Source organism: Giraffa tippelskirchi, chromosome 6 (assembly GCF_054371585.1).
Source record: "Giraffa tippelskirchi isolate mGirTip1 chromosome 6, T2T-mGirTip1v1.2.pri, whole genome shotgun sequence".
NCBI classification, from domain to species: Eukaryota; Metazoa; Chordata; class Mammalia; order Artiodactyla; family Giraffidae; genus Giraffa; species Giraffa tippelskirchi.
In genome coordinates this window covers 113,475,764-113,494,775 of record NC_137280.1, presented here as the reverse complement: position 1 = coordinate 113,494,775, position 19,012 = coordinate 113,475,764, and the positions used below count along the sequence as shown (strand labels likewise).

Here is a 19,012-nt window from a genome sequence, read left to right as displayed (position 1 = left end):
TTAGGGTTCTGCCCTTAGGACCTAATCACCTGCCAAAGACCCCACTTCCTAATATCATCACCTTCAGCATGAGGCTTTCAACATAAGAATTAGGTTGGTGGGGGGGGGACAAAACTATTTAGACCACAACACTGGGCACAGTGATAACCCAGCTTTCTGCACATTCCAGAAGACTAGTTCAGGAAAAACCAGCTGGGTGGCCCACAGCTCCACTGCAGCTTGAGATTCCTCTTCCCCTTCTGGTAGAGGAGTCCCACAGTGTGAACCTACTGTTAACCTCTTGGCCTATAGACTGAAGGCTAAACTCCACAGTCTGGCTGCCTCTCATCCCACCATATATCCTCACCTACATGTGTCATCTTGAGGTCCTTGGAGCTGCACCCCAATTCCATGAAGTTGCCTTGTGCTCCGTGATTTTGTACACGTTCTTCTCTTTGTCAAGGACACACTCCCACTCTTCCTTCAGGGCTCAACTTCTCCTGCCCACTCTGGGGCAGGGTTAGTCTCTTCCTCTTGTACTCCCACATTGCCTCTTGTTCATTGAGTAAGTCCTTCCATGTTTTGGAAAATTGTCCATTGAATTGCGTATTTCCCAGGCTAGGTTCCTCTAGCTCCTTTGCAGGGGTGAGCCACCACCTCAGAACTTAGACTTGGAGTGCTTGTAAAATGGATGGAGCTTCCCAGCATTGCAGAGGGGATATTCTAGGGCTCTTGACTCAGTTCAGGACTCTCAACTTCCTGTGGTGATCTTGCTTAAATTTGCACCATGCCCCTGCCTAACCTAGCCTCCCCTTAAGACAGACTCAGAGGGAAGTGCACCTTCCTGAATCAGCTGGTGTCTAGTGAGAGGGTGGGGCTTGGTGATATTGTAACTCATGTCACTGGTCAGTTTCACTTTGGAGTGCAAACCAGGCCAGTGGATGTCTCATTGAGAAAGAAGAGCTCAGATCTAAGGAGAGTGACCAACTGCTGCTTCTCCCAGGTAAGATCCTCCTCTGATTACTGCCAACCTCAGCTCCAGCCCCTTGCCCTCATCTCTCCTACTTAGTCCATCCTGGATGAGTGGAGGCTGGAAAGACTAAGTTGGCTCTTCTTCAGTGGTGATTCCCATCCTCGGTAGAGGTCCCTGGCATACTTTCAGAAGGAAGGCCCGTTCGATGTAGCTGATTCAGCTGAATAATGCCAAGAGACCCCTTAGTTATTCAAACATGAGACCCTAGGCTGGGTTCAGGGATCTAGTGATACAGGAGCATGTCCCTACCCATAGGGACTCTCAGCTGGAAGAGACACAAATGAATGCTTTTATCAAAAGTGTAAACACTGGGGTTACTTGAGGGAAGCTTTATAGTCTCTGACATGTAGAAGTGCTGAATAAATATTGAATAGAAGAAGGAATGAATAAGAGTGAATGAATGAAAGAATGAATGAGCTAGCTGGGCCTCGAAAGGAGAGTGAAATCTCACCATGTGTGTATCCCTAGGCCTTCTTTTCCCAAAGATAATTGCCTCATTTACCCCATATTATCCTCAAAAGAGACCTCTAACATATGTGGAACATATGTTTGACAGATTTGAGAGAGAGTATAGGTATATGTGACTTTGGGGAGATTTGTTGGAAAGTGATTTCTTGGTTCTCTGAATAAGAAAAAACTCCCCATCTCTCAATTTTTCTAGCTGCTAGGCCAGCTTTACTGGCAGCTGCTTAGGCCAAGCTCTATGCTGGACACTGAAGAAATAGGGGTGACTCAGACACAGCAATTCCAGCGAAGGCTGTGAACAAAGGCTGAAGAGCCAGAGATAGGACAAAGCTCATAGTGTGTCTGGAATATGAAAGGGAGGAGCAAGAGAGGAAGCTTGGGTTGAGGACAATGTCAGGGGCCTGTAAAGTCACAGTAAAGCGTTGGGGACTTGTTTTTTCTGCAGTAGAAACTATCAGTGTGAAGATTGTCTTCCTTTCTTAGGGGAGATGAAACTGGGGAATGATATAAAGTCTATTTTTGCACAGTCACTCTGGTGACATGTTTGTTGTTTGTAGGGTGGGGAGGTAGACACACAGGAGCAAGAGTATCAGTTAGGAGACTGTTGGAACAGTCAGATGGGTGAAAGGTCTAGGACAGTGTCTGTGGGAACTGGGAGACGGGGACACACAGGAGAGCTCTTTCCACTCTCAGCTTTTTCAGCCTGAGAAATTATTGCATAGAGGAAATGAAGGTCAGGGATGTGTAGAGGCAACATGAATGCCTCCAGCCAAGGTGAAGGACAGGAGAAGAATTTCATGGGGAAAAGTGAAGGAGAAAATGAATGTGACTTTGACCATTGAGTTTGAGGAGCCTTCTGCAGCATCCAGAGATGCTAACAGACCATTGGAATTTGGCTCAGAACAGGGGTAGATTTGAGAACCTTCACACAGAGGTTTTAATCAAACCTTGGGGATGAGTGAGATAAAGAGAAAGCGTTGGAGAAGCAGGCTATGGCCAGAAACTTGAGAGCCCCGTTGTTTAAGAGGAGCAAAGTAAAGGAGTTATTGATGAAGACTATGAGAGACGCAGCAAGGAGGCCCAGGAAAAACTGATGGGTGCAGCCAAGGGAGAAGAGAACTTTGCAGTGAAGAGAATTCTCATGGCTTTGCATGCCTGAGAGGGTGAAAGGGTGATGACTGAGGAAAAGGCTGGGATTGGGCAGTCAGGAGATCACGGGTGACGATAGGAAGGGCAAATTCATGGATATGATGGGAGTGGCAGGTGGGGAGAGGTTGCGATGGTGGGAAGGCAACTTTCCCAAGGTTTACCTGTTATAGGAGAGGGCCAGATGCCTTCTGCCCATCTTGGGCCCTCCACTGCACCACCCCTGAAGGGCACTTGAATCATTGAAGTCTTTGGAAACTTCCTGGTCCCCTTTTAATTCATAGCCAGATGAAAAAAAAAAAAAGGCCTTGAGATGGAGAGGGTCTTTCCAGGTGGCACTAGTGGTAAAGAACACCCCCTGCCAGTGCAAGAGATATTAATCCCTAGTGGAGAAGATCCCCTGGAGGAGGGCGTGGCAACCCACTCCAGTATTCTTGCCAGGAGAATCCCATGGACAGAGGAGCCTGGTGGCCTAGAGTCCCTAGGGTCGCAAAAAGTCAGACATGACTGAAGCAACTTAGCATGCACGCATGAGATGTACATGCTCTGGAAAATGAGGGCCTTCTGGTTGATTTACTATTACTAAAGAATCTTTGATGGTCAGAGATTCTGAGCTCTGCCCACATCTTCCTTCCTGGTCCCCTTCAGAAGGAAGAAAGTGAAGGGTCTTCATCACAGCCTCTGAGGTTCATCACAGATCGTGGAGTATGTGGTTCATCCGGGCTATCCCTTTTCTCCCATAGGAGGCCACCCCTCACCATCGTGGAATCACATGGACTCCACTGGGTCTCTAGGGTTGCAGCAAGGGGAAGGAGCCCCTGGCTGCCCCCAAGAAGGCTTGCCCTGCCCCTCTGAGATGGTAAGTTCAGCACTGAGATGGTAAGTTCAACACCAGGTCCCTGTCTCATGCCTCTTAATGCCTCTTCAAGCAGGAGCAGCCCCACCACAGAGCCATGGGCTCACACCCATTCAGCCCTTTCCAGTTTACTGAGCCTTTCATATCTGATCTAGTAATGTCCTCTTTGAAGACCCCACACCATTGAGAGGTGGGAGTTATCTTTTCCTCTAACAGGTAAGGATGAGGGGGCTTAGAGAGGTGACATGCCTTGAGTTTAAGGCATGACAGGAGCTTGAGCTGAGGTGTTTCAGCTCCAAATATATCACTTTTGGTACCTTGGGTTGTCTCAGTCTAGAAAGGACCCTCCAGGGTTTTTCTGGTAGAAAGCTTAAGGCCCTTCCTTTCCTCACTTCTCTAGTCATTCCTGTACATCTCTTTCCCCTCAACATGGTCACTACAGTCAGGCACACAGAGATGATTTCAGTGCTGAACTCAACTTGGAGGTTATTATGGTCCGTATACCTTAGGTTAGCTCAGAGTGAGCTTCTCTTTTTCCTGTCATCTTGACCAAGATTTAGAAGCCCTTCCCTACCACACCCTTGAGCAGGAAACACTTGGGTAAGTAATTTCATATCTCTGCATCTCTGTTTCTTCATCAGTGCAGTGGAGGAAAATAAAGTCTAATCCCCCCCACCCTGGCGGATGCAGTGAGCTGTTGAAGATAAAGGAACTGCACAGAGGGGGCATTCATGAAGGGGTTCTTGAATTGTTCCCTGCAGTTTCTTTAGTTTCCCAGCCCATTCTGACATCTGCTGGATTTGGCTTGTTGCCCATACTGTGGGGGCATCATCCCTCACTGAATTTCATGCCCCCACTTTACCGTTGTCCAACCTCTGCCCCAGACCCTGCTGTAAACATTTCCTCTATGCACAGCCCATAACTGGGCCACAGAAGGGAGCAGGGACTCTGCTGCAGAGTCTGACCTGCTGGGCTTGCTCTAGGGCCTGCCACCACCTCCTCTCTTACTTCACATCACTCTCTCTTGAGACTTGTACTCTGGTCCCACACCAACCCTGCTGGCTCAACTGCACACACCTGCAGTTTAAAGACAGTTCTCTTTGGCTTTGGGGGAACTTCACATGCAGCCAAACATCCTGTGGCCTTGGGTCCCCACTCAGCACCACAGGCCTCAGTCTCAGCTCCCTTTCCCATAGTGATCTAAAACCATATGGTGTTGGAGCCCAGCGCCACCTGCGTCCCTTCTGCGTCCGTTCCCTCAGGACTGTTTGTCTCCAGAAGGGACATGGAGTCAGGCTCCCCAGGCTGGTTGTAACTTGTACTCTGAGTAAAGGGAACCACGTTGAGCATGTCCTGTAGACCGACCACTGTCTCACCTCTTCACATCTACTGTCTTCTCAGTCCTTTCACATTACTGAGAAGGGGGTGCTATTTTTATTCCTGCTTGACAGAGGAGAAGTGAGGTGATGGACCCAGGCTGACCAACACAGCAATTTGGTCAAAGAGTCCAGCATTGAAGTCACATAAAATCCACCCTCACTCTTCTGGCTGAGGTCTCTCCCCTCTCTTCTTGGGGGAGGTTGAGCGGGGAGACTCCAGTAGCTTCACCAGGGAGTATTATTATTCTTCTGATGTTGCATAAGAGGTAAGTCTGATCATGTCAGAGAGAAGTTTGGCTTGCCCAGGGCCACATTGCTAGGACTTCCCTGGTAGCTCAGAAGTTAAAGAATCCGCTTGCATTGTGGGAGAACCGGGTTTGATCCCTGGGTTGGGAAGATCCCCTAGAGAAGGAAATGGCTACCCACTCTAGTATCCTTGCCTGGAGAATTCCATGGGCGGAGGAGCCTGGCGTGCTACACTCCAACCCCATCGGATCTCAAAGAGTCGGACATGACTGAGTGACTAACACTTTCACATTGCTAGAAAGTGGCAGGACAAGGACTCAGATGTAAGCTTTCTCACCCCAAGTTCTTGATGATGGAGTTTCTTCATCAGCTTTGGGTTCTTTCCAGGTGTTTTTATAAGGCTTCACATTTATTTGGAAACATCTCTGTAGTCAAAGAGGTCTGGATTCAAGTCCCACTCTTCCCCTTATTACTTGGATTAGGCAGATGACTGAACCTCAGTTTCCTCATTTGTGACATAGTAATAGCCTCTCCTAGCACGCATGGCTACTGGAAGCAGTAACGTGAATATGAAACTGAACATCTGGCACTCTAGTTAGAATCCTTTGCTTCTGTAGGGATCTATTTCCCATTCTCTTTCTAAAGCAGGGGTGGGACTGAGTTGCTTCCATCTCCCTCAGCGGGCAGCCTCCCTCTCCCTGGATCTCCCTGCCTCCTCATCCAGGTGCCTGAGTGGTACTTTTCAGATATGGGCCCAGTGTGGGGCAGCAGGTCATAGGAATTCTATTCCTATGAGATGGGCGGTGGGGGTCTGGGAGAGTGGGATAAGGCCTGGGGCCCTCCGAAAAACTCAAGGAGACTGCTGAGGTCTCTTGGAAAGACAGGCCAGAGGGTTGTCCAGGGGAGGTTCCCACACAGACTTGAGGTACTGGAGTTTTTCTTAAGCTCCACTGAGCTTCTGGTGGAGAAGAACCTGGTGTCCCATCCTCTGCTTTCCCTGCCTGCCTGCCCCTCCCTTCACTCTGATTCACTCCTGGCCCAGCCTTCCCCCACATCCATTCCCTTTGCTCTGAAGAAAACCCCTTTGTGTTCTTCCTCCAAATCTTCAAATGGCTCATTCCTTTCCTTCATTTAGGTCACTTCCACAGGGAAACCTTTCCTGACCAATATCCAAAAATACCTCTTCCTCCCCTGGTCACTCCCGAACTTCTATTTCTGCCTTTCTTTTCTACCATTACTACCAGAACTGTATTATGTGTTTCTGTGCTTATTTTCTGCCCCCTACACTGGAATCTGAGTTCCACAAGAGCAGGCTCCACTGGTTGTGCAATATCTGGTGCTTAGAATAGTGCTGGGTACGTATTAGGGGCTCAGTCAATGTCTGTGGGAAGGATGGCCAAACTGTGGGAGGACTGTCTTCCACGGTGTGGCCCCCAAACTCTCCTGGGCTGGGCTTGCCCGGGAGCCACAATGGAATGTAACAGAAGAGAGAAGCCCCTGAACCTGAAGTGCATTCACACATTTGTTCATTCATTTGTTCATCCAAAAACAATGCACTGAGCAGCTTGGCTCTGGGTACTGGGGAACCAGAGCTAATCAATACTGGGGTAATAGGGGAGAGGCCTCGCCATCCCTGAATTCAAAGACGTGGAGGGAGTTGCAGAGAGCTGACAAGGAGCCATGCAGGAATGGAGCAGGAGGAAGTGTGTGGGTCTTCCCTCCAGAGAGGAGCCTTCTGAGAGTGCAGGAGCTGGTGCAGGCTGTGAGCAGTGGGAAAGCCACGGGTGTGTGAAGAGGTGAGGAGGGGGGCTAGACAGTTGCTGGGAGAGTAGCAAGGCTCACAGGGCTCAAGCAGGGCTCAGGTCAGCCCCTAGGAAAGCTGAGGGAGGGCTGCTGGTCTGAGTTAGGGAAGGGAGGTGTGAGCTGGGCCAGGCTGGCCTCTGTCCTGGTTGGAGTTGGGGGATATGGCTAGGCCAACAGGCCGCCTGCCCAGATGTCTGCCCATTTCTTCTCAGGTACAGGAGTGCCTACAGCAGTTCAAGGTGACAGGGGCGCAGCTGCGGCAGATCCAAACCAGCCTCCTGGGCTCCATGGAGCAGGCGCTGAGGGGGCAAGCAGGCCCTGCCCCTGCTGTCCGGATGCTGCCCACATATGTGGGGTCTACCCCACATGGCACTGGTGGGTGGCACAGACTAAGATGGGTGGCCAGGCCTGCAGAGAGGGTTCTGATCTGGGAGAGAGGTGGGGGTGAGGGGGTTGTTCCTTACCCCTTGCTCCAACTCTAAGGTCCCTGGATGAGCCTACACAGGCCTTAGGAATGTTTCTGGGAGGCGGAGGGCTTGGTCTCACGAGCCACATGCCTTTCTGTGACCTGCTTGCCCACAGAACAAGGGGACTTCGTGGTGCTGGAGCTGGGGGCCACAGGGGCCTCACTGCGTGTTCTATGGGTGACCCTAACGGGCATCGAGGGGCACAAGGTGGAGCCCCGGAGCCAGGAGTTTGTGATTCCCCAGGAAGTGATGCTGGGTCCTGGTCAGCAGGTGAGCACTCAGTGCATAGGCTCCAGGCCTGGCTGGGCAGCTGGGGCTCCAGTGGGCAGAGTTAAGCCACCAACCCCATCCCACAGCTCTTTGACTTTGCTGCCCGCTGCCTGTCTGAGTTCCTGGATGTGCTGCCCGTGGGCAATCAGGGTCTGCAGCTTGGGTTCAGCTTCTCCTTCCCTTGTCACCAGACAGGCCTGGACAAGGTGAGGCAGAGTGGCTACGGGGACAGTGGGTGGAGGGGTTGCAGGGCTGTGAAGGTTGTTGGATTGACCTGACTTTCCTGCCTCCAGAGCACCCTCATTTCCTGGACCAAAGGTTTTAAGTGCAGTGATGTGGAAGGCCAGGATGTGGTCCAATTGCTACGAGACGCCATCCAGAGGCAGGGAGTGAGTAGAGACAAGGGAGCAAACAGGTCTATGCCTGGGCTTCTGGGAGGGCCTGCTTTCCTATCCTGTTGGTATCTTTATCCACTTAACCCTGGGGTAAATGCTGCTACCATCCTCATTTTATGGGCTTCCCTGGTGGCTCAGCTGGTAAAGAATCCACCTGCAATGCAGGAGACCTCAGTTCGATTCCTGGGTGGGGAAGATCTGCTGGAGAAGGGACAGGCTACCCACTCCAGTATTCTTGGGCTTCTCTGGTGGCTCAGATGGTGAAGAATCTGCTGCAATGTGGGAAACCGGAGTTCGATCCCTGGGTTGGGAAGATCCCCTGAAGGAGGGCATGGTAACCTACTCCATTATTCTTACCTGGAGAATCCCCATGGACAGAGGAAGCTGGCTGGCGAGCTACAGTCCATGGGGTGGCAAAGAGTTGGACACAGCTAAGTGACTAAGCACACAACACATTCTCATTTTATAAATGAGGAGACTGAGACTAAGAAGGGTCAAATAAATATTCAGTAGTATAGGGGAAACAGATGAAAAGACTTGTTCCTGTCCTCAAGGACCTTGCAAGCCTAGTGGGGACAGCATCCCAGTAAAAGATTGTCCCTATTGAGAAGGTGGTTCCGATGACTCTGGGAGCATGGAGAATGGTGCACTGTGACCTGAGCAGAGACCTGAAGGAGAAGTTTGCCAGGTGCATAAGCTGCAGCTGGGGAGGATGTTCTAATTTCAGTGAAGGGCATTTTCAAAAGTCTGAATGGCTAAGAAAGGCTGCTCTGGATCCATATGGAATCGCCACCATGGGTGCTATGTGAGTAGCTGGAAGTCAGGACTGAGAGGAGCAGGCTTGGGAAGACAGGCCAGGACCAGGGCGAGCAAGTGAGGTGCCTACAGCTCAGCCTTCAAGGTGACATACTTGCTTACCCTTGTCCCGGGCCTGTGAGGAGCACTGGGGTTCCAGAAGTAGTGGCTGAGGCTGAGAGCCTCTGGGACCTTGAGGGCCTGAGACAGGGGCAGAGGAGCCAAGCAGCAGGACTAAGAGGGAAGAAAATCCTCTATAGGGTGGGAGGGCCTCGAGCATACATGGCACCAACGTGTGGGGCATGTGGACACACTTTTGGGGGACCCTGCATGTCTCTGTCAAAGCCAGGGCCCCAGCCCCACCCATCCCCCAGGCTCCCCAACCTCTGTCCTCTCTGTTGCCCAGGCCTACAGCATCGATGTTGTGGCTGTGGTGAATGACACCGTGGGCACCATGATGGGCTGCGAGCCAGGGGTCGGGCCGTGTGAAGTTGGGCTGGTTGTAGGTAAGCCACGTGGGTGTCTGTGATAGTGGATGGAGGGCTTGGATGCCTGGTGGGCAGGCCCTGATGGGGTTGTCCCTGCCAGACACCGGCACCAACGCGTGTTACATGGAGGAGGCAAGACACGTGGCAGTGCTGGACGAGGACCGGGGCCGCATCTGCATCAGCATCGAGTGGGGCTCCTTCAGTGACGAGGGGGCCCTGGGGCCGGTGCAGACCATCTTCGACCGCACCCTGGATCATGAGTCATTGAACCCGGGTGCCCAGAGGTGGCCTAACCTTCTCTCTAGGTCCTACAACTGCTTTGTTCCACTCCCGCTCTGCTGTCCCTGTACTCCAGTCTTTAGGCCCACGCCTCCCGCTCCCCACTTGCATCCTAGGGGGCCCTGGCCAGTCTCAAAGAAGGAATGGCTCAAAGTTATAGAATGCCGAGTTTTCAACTCTTATTCCTGACTCTGGCCAGCTCCGACAGGGGTTAGGGGTTGGGAGTAGTCAAGCAAAGGGTCTCCTACCCTCCTTGGGTCCTTCCAGGAGCCCCCTTGAACTTCATCTAAGCCAGAGCAAGTAGTGTGGTCTGGGTAAACATCCAACTATCTCTGAGGAGGCCATTTGCTTCTGGACCCTTCAGTCAGGGACCCCAAAGAAAATGAGCCCTCTTTGGGAGTTCTTGGAGGTGGGGGTAGGAGGGCTGAGGGCTTAGGAAAGGCTCTGGCCAGCCACCCTTCCTGCCTGTAGGTTTGAGAAGATGATTGGGGGTCTGTACCTGGGTGAGCTGGTGCGGCTGGTGCTGGCTCACCTGGCCCAGCGCGGGGTCCTCTTTGGCGGCCACACCTCCCCCGTCCTGCGAAGCCAAGGCAGCATCCTCCTGGAACACGTGGCTGAGATGGAGGAGTAAGTGCGGGAGGCAAGGGGGCTGTGACAAAGGACTCCTGGCTTGGGAGTGGGGGGGGGCTGGCTTTCCCCTGAGGGAGCCGTGCACGGAGCTTTGGTGGGGGCAGGGAACTTCTGGCCTCCTTGAGCCCCAAAGCAGCACCCTGTCTCCCCTAGTCCCTCTGCTGGGGCAGCCCGTGTGCACGCTGTCCTGCAGGACTTGGGCCTGAACCCGAAGGCCTCAGATGCTGAGTGGGTACAGCGTGTGTGCGTGGCTGTGTGCACGCGGGCCGCCCAGCTCTGCGCTGCTGCTCTGGCCGCTGTCCTCTCCCGCCTCCAGCACAGCCGGGAGCAGCAGGCTCTTCAGATTGCTGTGGCCACTGGAGGCCGAGTGTTTGAGCGACACCCCAGGTACTTGGAATACAGCGTGAACCTGTGTGAGCAGGTCACCGGAGCATGTGTGTGGGTGTGATACACACCCAGAGGGCACTCTGGTACCACAGGTGCAAGGCAGTGGGTGTGAATGGCTCCCTAGCAGAATAAAGATGGACGGAGGGTTAGGGGAGGCCAGAAGAGGTCAGAGGAGAGAAAGAGGGTTCTCTTGGGTGTGCAAGGGAGGGGATCACAGGAGTACTGGGTGCATGGCTGGTGCATAGATGGGTTTAGAACTGAACTGATTTGAAGTGAGGGAGCCCAGGGCTTCGGTGTGCTGCGGGGGTCAGGGCCAGGTGCCAAGCCAGGGTGCACCTGCTGTGTGTCTGTGTAGGTTTCTCAGTGTCCTACGGGAGACAGTGATGCTCTTGGCCCCCAACTGCAATGTCTCCTTCATCCCCTCTGTGGACGGGGGCGGCCGGGGTGTGGCAATGGTGACTGCTGTGGCTGCCCGCCTGGCTGCCCACCGGCGCCTGTTAGAGGAGACCCTGGCACCATTCCGGTTGACCCGGGAGCAGCTGGCAGCGGTGCAGGCACAGATGCGAGAGGCCATGGCCAAGGGGCTCCAAGGGGAAGCCTCCTCCCTCCGCATGCTGCCCACTTACGTACGGGCCACGCCTGATGGCAGCGGTAAGGACCCGGCCTGAACATGGAGAGGGTATGCGGGCTCCCGGGGGTCACAGCTTGTGTGGGGCTGCAGCGTCCAGCTCCGTCCTAGCACTGAGGGTCTCTGCCTCACAGAGCGTGGGGACTTCCTGGCCCTGGACCTCGGGGGCACCAACTTTCGAGTTCTCCTGGTGCGTGTGGCCACGGGAGGTGTGCAGATCTCCAGCCAGATCTATTCCATCCCGGAGTGTGTGACACAGGGCTCTGGACAGCAGGTACCCACAGCCTGGAGCTGATGTCAGGGGACAGGGAAGGGCCTAGTGGCCTGCTCCCTGACTTGCTCTTACCCCGCAGCTCTTTGACCATATTGTGGACTGCATTGTGGACTTCCAGCATAAGCAAGGCCTGAGTGGGCAGAGTCTCCCCCTGGGTTTCACCTTCTCCTTCCCGTGCAGGCAGATGGGCCTGGACCAGGTGAGAAAGGCGAGGTCTGAGGAAGCCATACTCAGGGGCTTTCCGCTAACATGCTCTTCATGGAGTGGGCAGGAGGTCCAGAGAGGGCTTTCTGGGCTGGGGAGAGGACCAGCAGGAGGCACTGCAGGGCTGTGCCTTGAACCTAGCCTCAGTTTTCCCAGACGTGGCATGCTCAGGTGGAAGGGATGTGGTAAAATGGCCTGGAATCCAGGGCCATGGAAAGACATGGGATGGAGAAGGACATAGTTGGTTATCCCTAGAGGCTGCCAGTGGGCAGGAGAGTGGAGTCAGTGTTAGGTCTGGGCATCTGGGAGCAGTGTAGGCCTGCAGGCTGAAGGCAGAGTTTTTTCTGTCTCTCAAAGCAGCTTGTGGTTGCATGGGTTTATCTGTCTTCTATCCCATTCCCAGCCTTGCTGGTGTCATCTCAGGGCCTGGCTCAGGGTTAGGTGCCTGGCTCGGGTTGGAAGAGGGGCAGGCACAGGCCTAGATGCAGCACCTCCACATTCTTCATCAGGAATGCTGATGCATCATGCATACCCCTAAGGACTGCCACAGAGACAGCTCCTCCCAGACCTCTGATCCAAGTTCCTAGGAGTCTTCTTCTCAACACCCCCAACTTCTGCTAAAAAGCTCCTCTGATGAGGAGCTCGCTGGCCTTGAAGGTGCCCACCAGGTTCTTCCACTCCTGTGCTCTCTGGTTTTCACTTGCCCTCTGCTCCCGCTCTGACCTCTCAGACATGGACCTCTGTGCTCCAATTTCCTACAGATCATGCAGTGGGCAGTGTCTCTCTGCTGATCTGTCTATCTCTCTGCAGTGTCTCCCTCCAGTCTAAGCATTCTGGCACCTTCTTATTATTCCTTGTAAGGTGAGAGAGAAGGGGTTTCCAGGTGGTCTTATGGTAAAGACTCTGCCTGCAAAGCCGGAGACAAGGGTTTGATCCCTGAGTTGGGAAGATCCCCTGGAGAAGGAAATGGCAGCCACTCCAGTATTCTTGCCTAGAGAATTCCATTCTTGCCTGGAGAGGAGCCTAGGCTATAGTCCATGGGGTCTCAAAAGAGTTGGACACAACTTAACAACAACAACAACAATAACAAAAGGTGTGAGAAGCAGGTGGGACTCTATGTGCAAAATCAGGCATGCAGGAAACATGGTCCTATTTATTTTCTATAACAGAACTCAATTTCTACGTTAAGCCAACATTCTTTTCAGGAGGGAAAACTTAATTAATTCAGGGACTCCCTTATCCAGGCAGGGGCCCCTCCTTTGCTGTATAGAATGTGCAAACAAGCTGGGAGTTTGGGGAGACATCTAGGTGCCAGCTATTTGGAATGCCCCTGTTGCTCTCTTGGGTCTTGACATCTCACTTGACACCTTACCTTCCCCTCTGTGGAAGGAGGTCAGAGGCCGTTTCTGTTTTCAGATTATCCAAATCCCTTGTTTCCTCCCCTCCCCTACAGCAGCAGGCGCAGGGTGGAGGGCTTAGGACATCTTTCTCAGGAAGCCATCCGGAACCTGGCTCTGACTTCTGCCCACCTCTCCTTCCCCAGACCAGGGGGTCTTCCTCTCATCTGGTAGCAGGGAAACTTTGCTGTTACTCACCAGCTGGCTCTCCCTCTTACCCACGCTCTCTCTCTGGTTTCTCTTTTTGAGACAATGAGCACAGACCACTCTAGCTGTGGTTCTATGGGAAACGGAATGAAAGGAAACTGCTGGGGGAAATGTCAGTTAACATTTCTAAAATCTCCTGCCCCAAAGATTCCCAGATCTGCTCTTCGTGCTTCTACTTGGGCAGAGCAGTCATTTCTCCTAATGGTAGTAGAATAGTTCCCTCGTCCCCATCTCACCCAGAGGAAGCACAATAAGAAAAGAACATCCCCAGGTACAGCCAGGCCGCCATTACTAAGTCCACAGTTTAAGGCCAGTTTCTCATGGGGAATTGCTTTGTCCCCCTCGTCCTGCTCAGGTGTCTGTTTCTGGCTCTTCCATTCACCCCTCATTTGTATCTGAAACATGCGTGTGAGCCTCCCATTGACTCAGCTCTGTCCCAGCTCAGAATTTCTCCCTCTCAAGTGGCTCTTGCTAGTTGTTTCTGTAGGAGCAGACTCTGTTGTCATTTAGACCTCTCTCTGTCCTTCCCTTTCTCAACACACAGCATTCATTCTGTTCATTCCTAACCCGATTACAAAGGACCATTCCTTCTGGGCAGGCGTCTTAAAATGGCCAGACCTTCAGACCATCTCAGCATTCTGGCACTAAAAATAGAAACATAGTTTGGATGGTTATTAATAGGCTTCTTCACACTGGGGAGTTGACAGGGGGCAGAGGGCAAGGCCCTTAGCCATGTGGGTAGAGTAGGATAGCCTCCCCCTGGGGAGGGAATCCTATACACTGTATTCTGATGGGATACAGGCTTTGGCGAGGCAAAGTGAGATTCCAAGGGGCCTCCAGCTTCCTGACTCCCCTTGGTCCCACCCCAGGGCATCCTCCTGAACTGGACAAAGGGTTTCAATGCATCTGACTGCGAGGGCCAAGACGTTGTGTGTCTGCTGCGGGAAGCCATCAGGCGCCGACAGGTAAGGAGTCTGTCGCCAGGGCTGCTTTGGTGCAACAGGCCTTGAAGGGAGCGAGGGGTCTCCGTCTGCCTGCTGGGGGGCCCTCTGCAGTAGAGACCTCTGGGTCTGGTGCTGGTTGCTGTGACAACCACGTTGCCCAGCAACTAGAGGCATCCTTTTTTGTGCAGGCAGTGGAGCTGAATGTGGTTGCCATTGTCAATGACACGGTGGGGACCATGATGTCCTGTGGCTACGAGGACCCCCGTTGCGAGATCGGCCTCATCGTCGGTGAGGAGGGCCCTGCCTTTTGTGACTCTACTGCCTGATGCTAATTTACTGCCTCCTGTTGATTCCTCAGGTCGGACGTTCCCCTCGCCTTGGGGATGTGGCATCATTCCAACTGAGCCCATGGGGCGCTGGAATACTGTTGGGTTGAGAGTCTGGAGCTTGAGTGTCTAGCCCAGCTCAGCTGCTGACTCATAGTCATTTAAGCTCTCTGAACCTCAGTTTGCTTATCTGTTAAATGAATGTGAGCTTTGGAGTGTTACAGATTCAGGAAGAAATACTGGCTCTGTCAGGCTTCCGGGTAGCTCAGCTGGTAAAGAATCCTCCTGCAATGCAGGAGAACCCAGTTTGATTCCTAGGTCAGGAAGTTCCCCTAGAGAAGGGATAGGCTACCCACTCCAGTATTCTTGGGCTTCCCTGGTGGTTCAGATGGTAAAGAACCCACCTGCTATGCAGGAGACAAGCGTTCGATCCCTGGGTTGGGAAGATTCCCTGGAGGAGGGCATGGCACCCTACTCCAGTATTCTTACCTGGAGAATCCCCATGGGCAGAGGAGCCTGGCGGACTACAGTCCATGGGGTCACAAAGAGTCAGACATGACTGAGCGACTAAGCACAGCACAGCACACTAGCTCTGTCACTTCCCCCTGTATGACTTTGAGCAAATCGCCAAAGCCTGTTTCCTCATCTCTAAGGTGGAGATGATAATGTAACAATGCCTATCTGAAGGGGTGATGTGGATGAAATGAGAGGGGAAAAAGTGTAGCAGGATGCCTGGCTCAAGACACACACAGTATTTAGAATGCAGTGGACCCCAGGGTTGGGGGTGTGCAGAGAATGAATTGAGATGGTCCTTTGAGTAGTCCAAGATTCTAAGTCTTTATTAAGCTCCTCTTCTGTGGCCAGTTTGAGGCTGGATGTAGGGACAGGAAGACAAAAAGAAGGGGAAAATATCTGCCTTCTCAGAACTGACTGATTAGCGGGGATTGAGTCCAGAAGAGCACCTGGCCATCAGAGAGAGCTGAACCCAACTCTAAATGCCAGGGCAATGAGGCCAAGATCAGAAAAGAAGAGGTCCCAACATGAGTGAGACTTGAAAAGAAAGCTTTGGAAAAAAGGGATTGGCTAGATGGAGGGGGAGGGCTCTCATAGCTCCTTGGACATCCATCTCTTAGAGCAGGGGGTATGTGGCAGCCTCGCAGGAGACCGGGAGCTTCTTGATCATAGTGCACTGGGAGGTGCTGGAGAGAGGTGGCCCAGATTGCTGTATGGATAAGTAACTGGATGGAGGAGTTCCGGGGGCCAACACACCTGCTTAGAGCTGACCGTGTGTTGGGGAGAGGGAGGAAATACCTTTACCCAGGGTGTGCCCTCTGTCTGTAAGCTTCTTGGCGTCAAGGTCACATCTAAATGTCATGTTCCCTCTGTGGATTTTCCTAACTTTTGAGGCAGGAAGACTCACCTGTGCTTGGGCATCCCATGATGCTCTTCTTTGCACCTCTATTTGGGCAGCATCACAGCTGGCTGCTCATTGCCCAGGCTCTGGCCACTGTGGGGCTCCTCCTCACATCTCATTTTTATGTCCCTGGTTCCTAGCCCAGCACCTGCTATTTGACTAAAGACCTGGAAGGCCAGTCCAAGAAGGCGTGGGCCTCTCACCTGTGTGACTGTGGGGCTGTCACACATCTCCCAGGGGATGACATGACTGACGGACATTTGGGGAGCACCCTGAGGCAGCATGGGAGATGGACTGATGGTGGTGCTGGTAGCGGAAGTAGTGGAGGCCCAGGGGGCTTTGTGGTGGCAGGGTCTGAAGAAGGGAGATGAGAATGGAAGGAAGGAGGACGGACCTGGCCCTGGAACAGGCCAATGAGCACGTGGAGATGGAGTAGGAAATGAGCGCAAATGTTGCCATCTTGGTGGGAAGGCCTCAGAGGCATCGTGTGGGCATCAGTCAATGCAGACACCCCATCTGGCCCCTCTGCAGGAACAGGCACCAATGTCTGCTACATGGAGGAGCTCCGGAACGTGGCAAGTGTGGATGGGGACTCAGGTCAGATGTGCATCAACACCGAGTGGGGCGCCTTTGGGGATGACGGCTCTCTCAGCATGCTCAGTACCTGTTTTGATGCCAGTGTGGACCAGGCATCCATCAATCCTGGCAAGCAGAGGTATGGGTTGGGCCAGGCAGGTGTGACTGGTGGTGGCTGGCACTAGTTGATATGGCTGGTGGCTGGTGGTAGCTGGGGCTGGGGCCTTAGCCCTGTGGGCACACATACACATTCATGCAGGTTTGAGAAGATGATCAGTGGCATGTACCTGGGAGAGATTGTCCGCCACATCCTCTTGCATCTGACTAGCCTTGGAGTTCTCTTCCGGGGCCAGCAGACCCAGCGCCTTCAGACCAGGGACATCTTCAAGACCAAGTTTCTCTCTGAGATTGAAAGGTGCTGAGGCCTATATTATGTCCCTCCACCTCCCAAAGGACTCTCTCCTGGGCTGGAATGCTGGTTGGAGGGAGGTCCACCCCAGAGGACGGAAAAGTCATGAGAGGGGGTGCTCATGCAGGACCTTGCCCCTCTGTTCCCTCCTGTTCCCAGTGATAGCCTGGCCCTGAGGCAGGTCCGAGCCATCCTGGAGGATCTGGGGCTGCCCCTGACCTCAGATGATGCTCTGATGGTCCTGGAGGTGTGCCAGGCTGTGTCCCAGAGGGCTGCCCAGCTTTGTGGGGCAGGCATGGCTGCCGTGGTGGAGAAGATTCGTGAGAACCAGGGCCTGGAAGAGCTGACCATATCTGTGGGGGTGGATGGGACCCTCTACAAGCTGCACCCTCAGTGAGTCTGGGTGGTGGGCTGGGCAGGCGGGCCATGGCCAAGTGGGACTGGACTGACCTAGGCTCACATTGGCCTCTCCCCCTCACAGCTTCTCCAGCCTGGTGGCAGCCACGGTGCAGGAGCTGGCCCCTCGCTGTGTGGTCACCTTCCTGCAGTCAGAGGATGGGTCTGGCAAAGGTGCAGCCCTGGTCACTGCTGTTGCCTGCCGCCTTGCCCAGAGGACCCGTGTCTGAAGAAGTCTCCAGCAACCAGCTCTGTTGGTCCAGGGCTGGGACCCTGTCTGTCTCCAAGCCAGGCCCAGACACCCAGGACTTTCCAGAATAGCCACGTGTGACCCCCGCTGGGGAGACCCCTAGCTCTCCCCGAGAGAAGCAGCACTTGGGTTAGCAATATATATATATAATTTATTTACATTCACGTCCGCTAAAATCCCTACGTGCCCTGGCGGCCGGGCAAGGCTGTGTACATAAGGCCAAGTGTAAGTGCACGAATGCACTTAAAACAGAGTCAGGGCACAAACTTCACACCACAGGCCCCACATGGGGCACCTGCCAGCCCCAGGAATGGGCACACCATGGCACGCACACTCGCCATTGTCCAGCCCGGGACTCCCATTGCATATTCACATGCCCTGTTGGGCAGGGCTCCTCACGGCTGGGGGCGGGAGAGGGGGGACAGGGAGGAGCCGTTGGGTGTCCCTGGGTAGGTGGGAGAAGGGCAGCATGTGAGAGGCAGGTGTGGACTGACACTGGGCATGAGAGACGTGAGCAGCCTCTGGGTGTACGGCATGAGATGCGTGTCGGGGGGGACACAGGTGACAGGAGCACACAGGACATGCGTGGGCACATGGCCGTGTGGTGGTTGTGTGCCTGAGTGCAGGGGCCGCCCCCTGTTCAGCTGTGGCCTTCAGTCCGGAAGGCTTGGAGCTGAGCCCCTCAGATGTGCCCCTACCCAGCAGGCACGGAAATGTTTGCATAAGATCCAGCTCAGGCAGGAGCTCTGGGGCCATGTCCCGAGCCCATCGTGTGCGTGCCTGCCCGTGTGTATGCAGCCCCCTGGCCGGGGCAGGAGGAGAGGTAACATTACACGCACAGACACACATACCGATGGGCTGGGCCCAGCCTGGGCTCCAGGCGCCATCCACCCTGGGACCCAGGGGCCCGGGCAGAGTCAAAGCAGGCAGTGCCAGCCTGGCCGGGCAGGCCGTGGAGGGGAGGGAGTGCGGGCAGGGTCTGAAAGGGCGAGTGATAAGGGACAGCGTCCGCCAGGAGGGGGCCTGTCCGCACAGCTCTCCCCGGTGGTGGGGAAGGGCCTTGTCTTGGCTTCTGCCTGTTCCTGGCGGGCGCCAAAGCTGGTGAGAGTGTAGGCGTTGTGGGCCTCGCCGGCCTCAGCACTCGGCCTCCGACACTGTGAAGAGGCCGGCATCTGGCTGGCCCAGTCCGGCCACTGCTGCTGCCAGCTGGCTGAGGTTGCCGTTGGGGAAGTGCCGTGCCTCCCACAGGTTGAGGATCATGGCTGTGGGGCTGGGCTTGGAGGCAAAGAAGCTGAGATGGCTGCAGAAGGGAGGGGAGCGCATCAGTGGCCTGGCCTCACTGGCTGCTGCCGCCTCCGCCCTCCTAGAC

At 54.0% G+C, this 19,012-nt stretch overlaps 2 protein-coding genes across 4 annotated transcripts in view; one reads left to right on the top strand and one right to left on the bottom strand.

Annotated features, from left to right (window-relative positions):
* Window positions 1-889: 889 nt before the first annotated feature.
* On the top strand, window positions 890-18,619 carry HK3 (hexokinase 3). The gene is made up of 19 exons (XM_081501908.1): window positions 890-982; window positions 3,367-3,482; window positions 7,120-7,282; window positions 7,490-7,644; window positions 7,731-7,850; window positions 7,938-8,033; window positions 9,241-9,340; window positions 9,423-9,606; window positions 10,073-10,228; window positions 10,385-10,618; window positions 10,974-11,269; window positions 11,381-11,520; window positions 11,600-11,719; window positions 14,198-14,293; window positions 14,461-14,560; window positions 16,544-16,727; window positions 16,848-17,003; window positions 17,157-17,390; window positions 17,479-18,619. The coding sequence occupies exons 2-19, from the start codon at window positions 3,396-3,398 to the stop codon at window positions 17,621-17,623; spliced, it is 2,766 nt and encodes a 921-aa protein (XP_081358034.1). The 5' UTR covers window positions 890-982; window positions 3,367-3,395; the 3' UTR covers window positions 17,624-18,619.
* Window positions 17,774-19,012, bottom strand: part of UNC5A (unc-5 netrin receptor A) — a 65,364-nt gene continuing 64,125 nt past the window's right edge. For all 3 annotated transcript variants that reach the window (XM_081501906.1, XM_081501905.1, XM_081501907.1), the window contains one exon: window positions 17,774-18,943. In XM_081501906.1, coding sequence (XP_081358032.1) covers window positions 18,778-18,943 — 166 coding nt within the window. In that variant the 3' untranslated portion in view covers window positions 17,774-18,777. The remainder of the gene's footprint in view (window positions 18,944-19,012) is intronic.